The sequence below is a fragment of the Mauremys mutica genome, chromosome 8, assembly GCF_020497125.1.
Source record: "Mauremys mutica isolate MM-2020 ecotype Southern chromosome 8, ASM2049712v1, whole genome shotgun sequence".
NCBI lineage: Eukaryota > Metazoa > Chordata > Testudines > Geoemydidae > Mauremys > Mauremys mutica.
The window spans coordinates 95,161,500-95,174,611 of NC_059079.1; the positions used below are offsets into that span (position 1 = coordinate 95,161,500).

General features: G+C 45.0%; 1 protein-coding gene across 2 annotated transcripts in view; it reads right to left on the bottom strand.

Annotated features, from left to right (window-relative positions):
- The window catches only part of ARHGAP26 (Rho GTPase activating protein 26), a 313,981-nt gene that overhangs the window by 225,051 nt on the left and 75,818 nt on the right, over nt 1-13,112 (bottom strand). For both annotated transcript variants that reach the window (XM_045028598.1, XM_045028597.1), the window contains exons 2-3: nt 2,326-2,421; nt 570-631 (exon numbers count right to left, since the gene is read on the bottom strand). In XM_045028598.1, coding sequence (XP_044884533.1) covers nt 570-631; nt 2,326-2,421 — 158 coding nt within the window. The remainder of the gene's footprint in view (nt 1-569; nt 632-2,325; nt 2,422-13,112) is intronic.

Below are 13,112 nucleotides of genomic sequence, written 5' to 3' on the forward strand. Positions count from 1 at the left end.
GTCAATGTGGGGCCTGTTAGATTGAGTCACAGCTCATTGCGACTTGCTGCCCCCCCGGCATGCTGCCAAGACTCAGTCTCTAAGAATAAATATTCCCATTCTTTCAGGCATAAAACCCAGTAATCCTGGCTAGTTAGCTATACAATGGCCCGTAGCCAAAACAGGCAAGAGGGACTTACAGAACCGTTTTGCACCCCACCCCTATAGAAGTCATGCAGCCAGCCCCTTCTTCCTCTGGTACATAGGTCAGGAGGAGTCACACTGCATCCGTAATAGAACCTAATACCCATTTGAAAGTTGCCCAGACCTGGTGAAGGGACTCTGGGTCAGCCTGTTTCATGCCACGAGCCCACATCTCAAAATCAGTTCAATGCACTCATCAGTTTCTATTCACCACAGACTCAGGCCGAGGTACCTAAAGCCCTTTTTTACCTTCCAGCCTATATGAGCAGACGATAGGCCTCTCCCAACACCATAGTGACCCTGAACTCCTCGCCAACCCTCCCCTTTATCAAAGGATCAAACAGAAGAAGGTTTAACTCAGAAGTCACAAGCCTCAAAGTCCATACCATGCGCATTCGCTCATCTTCGAGATTCCGGAGAACAGTGGCGAATTCTTGCAGGGATTTTGCTGAAAGAGACACACCAGCAGGTTCAGTATATAAAATGGGCTGTAACGTCTCTAACATTAAAGAAGTTTGGGCTACAGATTTCCAGCAGTTAGTTACTCTTAACACGAAATACTGGGCAGTCGGGCTAGATTGTGCTGTTGCATCCTTACTTTATTAGCAAGTTGGCTGTTCATTGAGATCTGCTAGTAAGAGCAAAGAACTGGTTTTTGAATTTTGTTGGAATATATTCACGAGTAGCAGCATGCTGGTCTCTTCTGAACAAATGCATGGAACTCCCTTGTGGCGCAGCTACATTGTTAGTGGGGACAGGAAATAGCACTTTTCAGCCTTGCATGTAGAAGTTTGCTCCAGGTTCGAATTCACTGCACTTTGTTGCAAATTTATGTCTTTTATGTCACCTGGAAAACCAATCAATTCAGATTTGTTTCTGTCCTTACATTTTTGTGCAGTAGAGACAGAAAGAGGAAATTCTGAACCTTGGACTTTTCTAGTGGCACTGATAGCAAAGCTGGTGTACCTGTGCAGAGCCATGGTTGGGAGGAACAATACACACCAAACTGGCTTTTCCCTAGTATATCTTCCCAAAAACAACCCACAGGCCCTTAAATTAGGCTGCTAGACATGCAGAGCCATCGTCTGGCAAGTTTATTGTGCAGTCCTGCAGCCCCAGACCCTTGTGAGATGGACTGGATGACTCAATAGCTCTTTTTCATCTTGATTATTGACAGTTAACTATTAAAAAAGCCAACCCGATTGCTAAGACTTGCAGCCACAAAACTATACTCCAAGCCCCACAGACAAAGAGATGTTGTGTTGGTCTTGAAAGTGAACTACCCAATGGGAAATTCTTTATCCTCTGCTGGGTCTGTCTCACACGGGATCTAGGGCATCTCACCTAGGATGTGAGGTATGACCAGAATATTTGGTCATCTCATCTGACAAGCCCTCTCACTGCCTAAGTGAGACTGGGGTTTGGCGAAAAAGAAAATAAATCATCAACTCATGTTCAATTGAAATAGGACACTCTAACTAAAGGTGAGGCTTAAACCCAATTTAGTTATATAGGCTTCTGTTTGTGTGTAAAAAGCCCGAGGGATCAACCTTGATAGGAGAGGGCTAATGTTGGCTGGCTGTGGGGAAAAACAACTAGAGGAGGAGCTGATCCTTTGCACTAAAGTAAAAGGCCATATTTTACCACCAGGATCACAACCTGGGGAGTCCAACTGGATCCTCATGTCCTTCTGTTTGTCCAGATAGGAGTGGCCAGGAGCGCTTTTTTCACCACTTCTTAGCAAGAAGGTTGCAGCCTTCTCTTTCGGATCGGGAACTTGCTGTATTTAGCCAGGCCTTTGTCCCACCAGATTGACAGATGCACTGCTTTAAAACGGAAAAGGAGCTAGTGGCAGGGTATTGCCAATGAGAAGCCCTGGACTCTGGAACTCTCTTTCCCTTGGCTTGACAGAGCCAACTTCAGGGCAAACTGCAAGACTCCAGTTTCCCTGGGCTTCACACAAGGGCTGGATTAAAAGGAAGATATTGTTTCTGCAGGTTGGGAAGGAGTTTAGTGGAGCTTCTGGGTACATCAATACTTCACATGTATTTCTATCACATGTCTATGCACCTTGCGCTCTGATTAGCTCGGTCCAGAAATATCAAAAGAGATCCCCTTAACAAATGTAGCCTTCCCACTTACCTATGCATATTTCATCATCTGTTTCTGCATCTCCTATACATCGGAATTTAAACTCATTTAGGGAATCTGCAAACTTCCGCTTTGCTGAAGACAGATCTGTTGAGAAGTAGGGGAAAAGAGAGAAGGGGAAAAAATGAAAAATCAGAGGTATTAAAAAGTATGCAATAATTTCAGCCATGTCACCTCAGCCCTGGATCCTGTCAGATCTTCCCCAGGCTCAACCTGCTTGCCTTGAAAGTACTTGATTGAGGTGCACACACCCTGTCATCCAAGAGAGACTCCAGGGATGAAATCCTGGCCCCACTGATGTCCGCGGGAGTTTTGTCATTCTCTTCAATGGGACCAGCATTTCACCCCACATGTTGAATGGCATTCTTCCTTCTGAATCAGTGCTAAGCCAATGTCCCTGCACTGTAGTATAGGAGATGTGAGTTTAAATATCCTGACCTGTTATCCTCAAGGATCCCACAGAACTCTGCAGAAGAATATGAATGGTAGCCCAGCTGAAGTCTAAATGGGTAAATGAATTACATTCTGCCATTAACTGTTGCACAGTGTTGCCACGCACTGTTAATCAGCTGCCAAATTCACCCCAGGCAACAACAGCATTTCAGTGGTGGGTGATGCAATTCCACTAGATAGCTTGCTACGCCTCCACATGACTTGTGGTTCTTTTGGCTGAAAGGAGCTGCCTAAGAAGTTAATACACCTGTTTATTACTTTACAATTCACAGCTTCTGTTCCCGATCCAAACCTCATTAAGTCACCACATAGCTTGCCACATGCAAGGTGGTGTTTTCCAAAGCCCATAAGTGTCTTAGGAGCACAATGCCAATTGGCTCTGGGTATGAACTGTTCTCCTGAGTCACGTAGAGGCTTTGGAAATTCCACCAGTCACCGGATCTAACTATAAGCCGATTCCCTTTATTTCCTCACTCCTATTCTCCAATAGCTCCACCCCATTCCACAGAATTCAGTGATGTTTCTCTCTCTCTCTCTCTCTCTCTCTCTCAACAAAGACTTTTCTCAACACCACTTTTAAAAAACTCTCTCTTTTGAAACATTTAAGGCAGACAATACAGCAGCAAAAGAGGTGATCAGTCCTTTCCAGCCAGTGAGTATAAATAGGAAGGAATAAGCAATGAAGACTCTCCTCAAACTTCAAGAGAGAATTATCTTCAGTTTTTGGGTGAGGTGTTAGTCAGTCTTTATGTTATCTGAACGGACCATCCCCACTCTTAGCATCACCAGGGGAAAGCCACTGCTTGAACACTCAGGCCCTTATCTCGCAAACGTTTCAATGCGAGTGTAATTACACCTTGCAGCGTGTGCAGGCTCAGGCCGCCTGAAGAGGAAAAAGAATTCTGTCACGCACAATAAGCAAGATGATCATCCTAGGAAAGTGAACACGTAATCCAGGCTCGGGAAAGGATCCAGCATCAGAAAGAAAGGTCAGTGAGCCAGCAAAACCTGCCAGTTATGACATGAATGGAAGGAAGGACAATCACTGCTTTGTGACGGTCTTTTTACCTTCAGAAGGCAACAGAATGTCACTGTTCAGTTCCATTTCAGGAAATGCATATTTGTGACTCACAGAGATCTCAGAAGGAACCATTTGGGCTTCTTTTGAGGGGGAGGGGCAAAGGGACTTTTGGAAGCTGTTCTGGTCATCAGGACAATTACCCACCAGCACACGGCTCAGCTGCCAGGAAGGGACATGGGAACAAACCGTTTACATTTTTTAAAAGGATACTCCCAAGACAAGTGTCTTTTGCATAAAAGTCTCTTTACTAGCTACTAAAAATCACCCAGCTCTTTACTGTCTCATCCTTTATGTAGTTGCTTTGTTTTTTGCACTGCCACTTATACAGCAAAACTACAACGGCTCATGCTTTTGAACCCAAGTTACTTGGTCGCATCCCCTCAAGACCAGAAGAATGCACCTCAGACATCAGTGCCTACGTCCTCCTGATTTCAAATAGGTTTATCCACTGAAGGATACTTAGTGTCAAGCACAAAGCAGCCTTTTCACCTCATCACATACAGCTTCCATTATCTAAACACACCTTCCATCCCTTTATGTGCTGCTGCCACACCATTCCCAGGCTCCACTTACTGGTCAAACTGGTTTCCCAGACCCCTAAGCATTGTCTCAGCAAAAAGTCCTGGCATCCCATTACTTTTCTCTCTCCTCCACAATCCCCCTAATTTACTTTGTCAATGGAGGAATCCAGCCTGCCCCCCCCCCCCCGAATTCCAGGGTCACTGCAGGAGGCTTTGGGGGCTGCCGGTACAGTAGTTTGCATTTTACAAGGCAGCCTTTTAGCTTCTTTGAGTTGTTTTGTTGGAGGTGGGGGACTTTAAAAGGGGACTTTGGGGGAAGGCAGAGAAGGTGGTTTGTTCTTTTACTCTCTCAGAGTTTTGCTGCTGGACAATACAAAGCCCTCAGAAGAGCAGAGGGGCAGAGCATTCAGGGAGCACAAGGATGCAGCTGCAGCATTACATACCATGGGCTGTGTGGCCTCAAATCTTTCTTCGAGAATTGGGAAGCATAGCGTGCTGGGGTGAGGCCTCTCCAATTAACACACTGCCAGGTGAGCCTGGTCATCAACCCACAAGTCCCTACCTAAGTCATCTGCAATGCTGCTAATATGAAAGGCCAATGTAGCAAAACGGGTCAGGGGTGGGGGAGCGCAGGTGCGTGCACGTGTTATTTTTCCAGAAAACCATTATTAAAAACCTCAATACTTGGAATGGTGAATTCTGGTTACGCTGAAGCCGGCTGTATTGGTTTATCAGGGGTGGGGATGGTCACATAAACCCCCAGCCCACCAAGCATTTTGACCGATTTGCAAAAAAAAAAAAAAAAAAAATCTTCTGTTTCAGCATCTAATACACAAGAGAGGGAACGAAACCCTTGTTCACTTCCCCACCACCCGCTGCGCCAGGGCTGGTGGGCTTGTGAGGGTTCAGAGTTTAACTTGATCACTCAGGAGCTATGCCAACCTTCTGTTTGTGTAGCTAATAATAAAGAAAGAAACTGATGTTAATTACACAAGGAGCCATTTCCTGTTTCCAAGCTCGGTGCTGACCTCCGGGGCTGGTGGTTTTGTTTGCAGCATATTTTTCTGTACTCGTCCCTTCAAGCACACCATAGGCTTAATGACATCCTGACTATATTATGTGCTGCAGATCCCCCGTCAAAACAGATTTACTACAACATCATTCACTCCCGTGGCTTTCTGGGCAGGATCCAAATGCCACATTCTGCCATGGAGAGGAGGAGGGGAGAGAAACTGGTAAAAGAGCTGGCAATGAGCCAAGCACACACGGAGTCCAGCTCACACATTTCAGCCCACTTCAAACTAGCAGAGTAAAACATGACTGAGAATAAATCAAGGGCAATCAGATTCACATTTCAGCAGCATCCATTGGTATGGCGACCCACCTACCTAAATAAATAAGTGAAGTGTTTTGTACAAGAAACTGGGAGTCGGGACAACTGGGTTCTTTCCCGAGTTCTGCTGTAGCAATACAAGATCCATCGTGGTGATGGACAAACTGTACCACCTAGAATCATAGAAGCACAGAACTGGAAGGGACCTCGAGAGGTCATCTACTCCAGTCCCCTGCACTCAAGGCAGGACTAAGTATTATATATTCTAAACCACCTCTGACAGGTGTTTGTCCAACCTGCTCTTAAAAAGCCCCAATGATGGAGATTTCACCACCTCCCTAGGCAATTTATTCAAGTGCTTAACCAATCTGACAGTTAGGAAGTTCTTCCTAATGTCCAACCCTAAACCGCCCTTGCTGCAATTTAAGCCCATTGCTTCTTGTCCTAGCCTCAGAGGTTAAGAAGAACAATTTTTCTCCCTCCTCCACGTAACAACCTTTTATGTACTTGAAAACTGTTATGTCCTCTCTCAGTCTTCTCTTCTCCAGACTAGACAAACCCAATTTTTTCAATCTTCCCTCACAGGTCATGTTTTCTAGACCTTTAAACATTTGTTTTGCTCTTCTCTGGACTTCCCCCAATTTGTCCACATCTTTTTCTGAAATGTGGCGCCCAGAACTGGACACAATACTCCAGTTGAGGCCTAATCAATGCAGAGTAGAGCGGAAGAATTACTTCTCTTGTCTTGCTTACAATACTCCTGCTAATACATCCCAGAATGATGTTTGCTTTTTTTGCAACAGAGTTACACTGTTGCCTCCTATTTAGCTTGTGATCCACTATGACCCCCAGATCCCTTTCCGCAGTACTCCGCCCTAGGCACTCATTTCCCATTTTGTATGTGTGCAACTGATTGTTCCTTCCTAAGTGGAGAACTTTGCATTTGTCCTTATTGAATTTCACCCTATTTATTTCAGACCATTTCTCCAATTCATTTTAAATTTTAATCCTACCTTCCAAAGCACTTGCATTGCCATATCATGCATTGATATACTGATTGCACCCAGGAAGGCTGAAAGTTTCTCTTCCTCAAAACAAAACCTTAGATTTCAGAGGGTACAGCACAGTGTGCACCTTCATTTCCTCTCCATGGAACTGTGTGTGGTGAGAACACACAGACTCCATGGCCAGCCATACACTGGTGGCACCTGTGTTCTCTCTCTTTTCACGGTCACACCTAATGACAATGTCATGGGGTCTACAGGAAACCAGCACCTGGATGACAAACAGCTGATTCAAAACTAAACCTAGGCAATGCTGAAGTTATGCTGCTCGGATGGAGGAAAGCATTTAAGAATTAGCATGGATATCATCATCATCATCATCATCATCCCGTTCCCACTAAAGGCATCTGAGGATCATTTTGGTAAATGAGGGACAGTCTCAGGGTCCAGCTAGGGTGATCATATTTCCCAAAGGGATACTGCCCAGGGCTGGCCTGAGCCCCTCCCTCCCGTCGCTCACCTGCCTGCCCACCCCTCTCCCTCTCCCCGCCTGGGGTGGCCCCAGCTGCTCGCCTGCCACTTCCCTCACCTCCCTGGCCCCCGTCGCTTGCCCAAACCCTGCCATCCCCCCACTCAAGGCTGTCGCTGGTCGCTCGAACCATGCCACCACCCTCCACTCCACACCATTCCTTTACACAGCACTCCACTTTTTTGACAAAAGGGAGCATTTGCCAAATGATCCAGCTGACAAGAGCAAATAGGACAAATGCCTACTTTTGCCAAAAAAGTCAGGACAGCCGGAACGGGGCTTAAAAAAGGGACTGTCCCGGCCAAAATGGGATATACGGTCACCCTAGGTCTGGCTCAACTCCATACCCTAAGACACTTGGAACACTGCTATATACAAATAATTTACCAGGAAAATGCTTCAGCCCGATAGAAAACCTCAATATAGATTAGATAGCTGGGGAAGGAGGGCACAACATTTAAAAGGGACTTTCCCAAGATCTGCAGCACAGCGAACATTAGAGTTCAGGAGTTTCTGTGACTCAAAGCTCAGGATCATCCCTGACTGTACTTCTGAATTCTGATGAGGTCGATGCATTCACGCGTCACGTAGCAGCTGCACATGCTTGCCGTTCGTAACCAATTTCTGAAGGCCCAACTAGCTAGATGAGCTATTTTAGGTGCAGATGTGTGGACCACTATCGTGGGCCTGGCTTAAGATCTGCACTCGGCTACTCATTTAAAACATTCTTTGTGGTATAAGCTAAGCAGAAGTGCTTCAGAGCAAAGTAACAGCCTTCAAAGACCACGTCTGTCTTTTGCTACACTTCAACAGTCTCCCACAGTGCATTATAAATAGACAGAGGAAGCAGAGAGATAATTTCCAGCACACAGAGATAAATTAAAATTGCTCACGGCTACTTGCTAAGCCACACGATCAAATCACAAGGAATAAACCAGGCAGCTAAATTAGAGACCACCTGAATGTACCAAGGGGGCTGTGCAGATGGGGCTAGAACGGGAGGGATAGGGAAGGGACCACTTTGCACATCTCATCTGTTACAAAAAATAATTTAAGAATCATCTCATGCAAATAAAGACAAATGGGTTTTCCATTCTCCTTTCTGTGTCAATACTTAAAAACAACATTGGCAGACACGTTTAGGCTCCCAAAACACAGGTTTCTTAAAACTAAACTTTTTTAAAAAGTTAAGATTAACAGAAGTGTTTCTGTCAGCATCGTTTTTTTTTTAAATGTAAGGTAAGCAATTTGCTCAATGTACAGGTCCCCTTGCATTGTTTACAACCCAAGCATTGCAGCATTGTGAAAGCACATGAGCCAGAAAGTGAAACTTACTAGCCTCCACCCAGAGTTGAAGGTTAATAGAGAATGTAATCAGCAAACAGTGAAAGGAAAGATTCGATATTTTAAAATGCTTTCCCTTGTAATAATTTATGGTGTCCTTAACAACAACATGCATTGTTGAGCTAGGGTAGTGGCCCTGAAATGAAAAGTAGTAGAAGAGGTGGCTGAAAGGCAGATACAGAGAAATCAATTTTTTATTTTATTTTTTAAATCTCAAAAGGCATGAAGGCTTCATCTGTTCTGGCAGATACACAAGGATCCCTTAGCACTTACTATATAAATTGGCCAAGGAAATGGAGACAAACCTCAAAACTTTTGGAGGCCAAGTTGAGTCTGGTCTCTCAGTGTCACAGAAGGAAACTGTGAAATAATGTGCGTCTCTGAGCCAAACTGAGCCAGGTTGCCCTTCACCACATCTTGGTAACTATTAGCTAGCTCTGCACGTAAATTGACAGCGTGAATTCTCAGAGGCGTGTCTGAATCATTGTCAGCCTGCACAAGTACACACACACACCCTGCCCACCCTGGCCCAGCCACCTCTCATGCATAGGGCCCTACCAAATTCACGGTCCATGTTGGTCAATTTCACGGTCATGGGATTTTTTAAATAGTTAATTTCATGATTTCAGCTATTTAAATCTGAAATTTCACCGTATTGTAATTGTAGGGGTCCTGACCCAAAAAGGAGTTGGGGGGGGGTCACAAGGTCATTGCAAGGGAGGGGGAGTTGCGGTACTGCTAACCTTACTTCTGTGCTGCTGCTGGGAGCAGCACTGCCTTCAGAGCTGGGCAGCTGGAGAGAGGTGGCTGCTGGCTGGGAGCCCAGCTCTGAAGGCAGAGCCGATGCCAGTAGCAGTGCAAAAGTAAACATGGCATAGTATGGTATTGACACTCATACTTCTGCGCTGCTGCCTGCAGAGCTGAGCCCTTAGTCAGCACTCTCCAGCCACCCAGCTATGAAGACAACAGCACAGATTAAGAGTGGCATGGTATAGTACTGCCACCGTTATTTCTGTGCTGCTGCTGGCAGGATGCTGCCTTCAGAGCTGGGCACCTAGCCAATAGCCGCCGCTCTCCAGCCGCCCAGCTCTGAAGGCAGCGGAGAAGTAAGGGTGGCAATACCACAACCCTTCCCCCCACCCCCAAATAACCTTGCAACCCTCCTGTAACTCTCTTCTGGGCAGGACCCTTCATTGGAGAAACTGATCTTCCCTGTGAAATATGTTTAGTGTAGGGTAAAAGCACACAAAAGACCAGATTTCACGGTCCACGACGCATTTTTCATGCCCGTGAATTTGGTACGGCCCGTCTTCACTACCGGCCGTATCAGCGGATAGCCATCGATTTCTCGGGGATCAATATATCGCGTCTCATCTAGACGCGATATATCGATCCCCGAACGCGCTCCTGTCGACTGTATGTTTCTTTTTACATGGGTTTGATAGAAAAGATATCAATAAAATACTGCAGCCCCAAAATTCTGATGCATAACCAGAATAACGATGCTTCCAAAACAAGCTAAGATTCAAATACAGCCACATTGTTATATAGCACTTAAATAATATTTCAGTGGCCCAAGCATTTATATTTCCAACTGCCTGTCTAATGCAATTTAAAAAAGACAAATCAAATCAAGAATGAGGTAAAACTGCCAGTATTGTCTCCTGCCACAAAATCCATTTGCTTAGTTTTGGTCAGTGTCTCGTACACTGGTAGAAGTGTGAAAAACAAAAAACAAAAGAGAATGAATAGTCAGATGTGCTCCCTCTCCCACCACCATTTCTGCTCCCTCTGTACTTCACTGTGCATTGTTACAATAATGGAACTAGGAAAAAATTAAGGGGGGGAAAAACACCACAGGGAAAGTTTCTTCCTAATCAGTCTTAGCAGTTGGTGATTGGCTTGTGCCTTATAAAGTGTAATTCTAATTAGTATAGTTGTGGGAGTTATTTTTCATCTAACCCTCTTTAATATCGTGTTAAGATTTTGTCCTCAGTGATATCTTGTGGCAAGGAGTTCCACTGATCAAATTATTAATTGTGTAATTAAAAAAAAGCCACCCCTCTTAATTACCTCTTACATGGGTTGCTTTTTCATTTCATCATGCTCGTCTCATTTTGGTATTCTAAGAGAGGGTCAGGAAGAGCTCCTAATTTCCCTTCTCCATACCACCCACTGCTTTACATAATTCCATCACATCCCCTCTCAGTACTATCCTCCCCAAACTGTAAAGTCTTCACCTAAGATGCACCCAAACACGTCCTGTTCTTTTGCACTGTAATTTCACAGTGGTGCTACGATAATCATTCCAGGAAAGTTAACTTGACAATAAGCAGGCTCAAGTACTACACATGGCAGGTCTGACCATGTAACTATGGCAACTAGTAATCCAAATAAAATGCCCTTTTAAAAATGATGTATTGGCTCATTACAATATACGGTTACAGGCAGAAAATTTATGGTAACAACTACAGTAGCACTTTCCTTTTGGAGAATGTCAACCTTCCTGGAAGGAGGTTTACAAATAAAAAGTCCTGCCAAAATATATGAAAGAGAATCCAGGAAGTCAGGAGAGAAGCTAGATTGGAGGTGCTGACATTAACATAACCTAACCATTTAAAAGGATCATACAGTCAGAGACACCTGGGCAAGTCAGCATTAGACTGTATAGGTCTTAACTATAAAGCAGTTCTTTCCCCATTACTTGCTACCCTTATTCTTCAGGTTCACTGCCATTAAAGGGGGGTGGGGAAGAGTCTATGCTCAGCAGGATTTATGCACAAAGGCTGGCTACAGACAGAGAACAGTTTTATATAAACGAGATTATAAATATTGTAATATGGACTGCTCGTCAGAGTTTTGAAGGGGACTGTCCCATTCAAACATGAGCAAAGATTCAACTTCCAGATCACAAATGTGACCAGAGAGAACATCCAGATTCTGCCCAGCTCTAAAAAGGAGTTACACTGCTCCTTTAAATGAAAAACTGAATCCAGTAGATGTTGACAGGTGCCAGCCTGGGCCGGTGCTCTGCCTCTCATGCTGATCAAGAGGCACCTCAGCCCGGGAGCTCGTGGAATCAAGAAGCATTGCCAAAGCGGATTTCAGATGAGGAACGGGGTTGGGAGGTGACATTCCAATCTGGCATTTGCCACGTTGTTACTGTGACTGAGTCCAACAGAGAAAGGGCCCTCTCCATCTGAAAGCTCCCTTGGGATGACTTCTTAGCCAGTTTTTGCCTACTATAATCTTGGGTGAACCCCAGAAGGTGCATTCCCACCGGTGGAGTTCTAGGTCATAGTTTTGTGGTGTCTCCTTCCTTGCTCATTGTTTGAGGAGCAATTTCCCCCTCTATCAGCAAGAGCCCCAAAGCATTTCCCTATGGGAGCTGGGCAGTGCATCACTCCTGCATAATATCCAGGAGCAGGAGACTCAGAAAGACCCTATAACAGAAGGAGGGCTTCAGATTTCAGCAAGCAACAGGTAACAATGCTTGAGACAATCATGGTAGTACAGCTAGGCACAGCGCCGCATTAATTCCCAGTGTTGGTAAGAGTGAGGGCTGCCAATACAAACCCACAGACTCCGATCTCGTGTCACACCACTCTACCTTTGACTCTTTGATGCCTGCCTCACCCCGTATGTGCACGCGCACAAACACACACACACACACACACACCCCACAGCCTGCTCATCTGGATGTCCCCTTTTGTACTCTATCCCAAGCTCATCTTTCTTCTTCCATGGTGCCCCCTGGCCTGAAACTCCCTTCCTGACTCCATCAACCATGCCTCCTCCTCAGTCCCTGCTCGAAACCCATTTCAGGCTTGCTTATGAACTATAGTTCTACTCACATCAAGTCACCCCTTCCATGGTCACCTGCTGTTTTAATCTTAATTGTGAGATCTTCAGGGCAGAGAATCTGTCTCTTCTCCAATGTGCTCCAATGGAGCTATGTAATTATAATAAGGACATTTTGCCTGCATACTGTTAGAATAAGCTTTGGGAGAGTGGTGTTTACCTACAGTACAGGAGTCCCATGGCACAACATTAGAAATACCCATGTGTATTATATGTAAGGTTTCATCTGGATTTACAGTGGCATATCGGAGCCTTGATTGCCTTAAGGCATGGCATTACACCAACAATGAATCTGACCCTATGGGTATGGTGAGAGTAGCCCCTATATGGCCAGAGGGTTGTGTGAAAAGCTCCCATCTTGACTGAAACCAAGGCGTGGCACCTGAAGGGTTAAACTGACATGCCATCTGATGAAGTTATCTAATCCCTGCTCATTTTCAGTGAATTTCTCTGTGCCACAGAGTAGGAAAAAATATCTGAGATTCCCTCTAGAGACCGCTCTAAACTGAGTCTATTAAAATACTAAAATAATGCTAAGGACCAAAGAGACCATTTGTAGAGCCAATGGATTTATTTGTTACAACAGCAACTTCTCCCAACCTCAAGGTGTTTTACAACAGATGAGGGGAAACAACAAGCATGAATCTGTCAG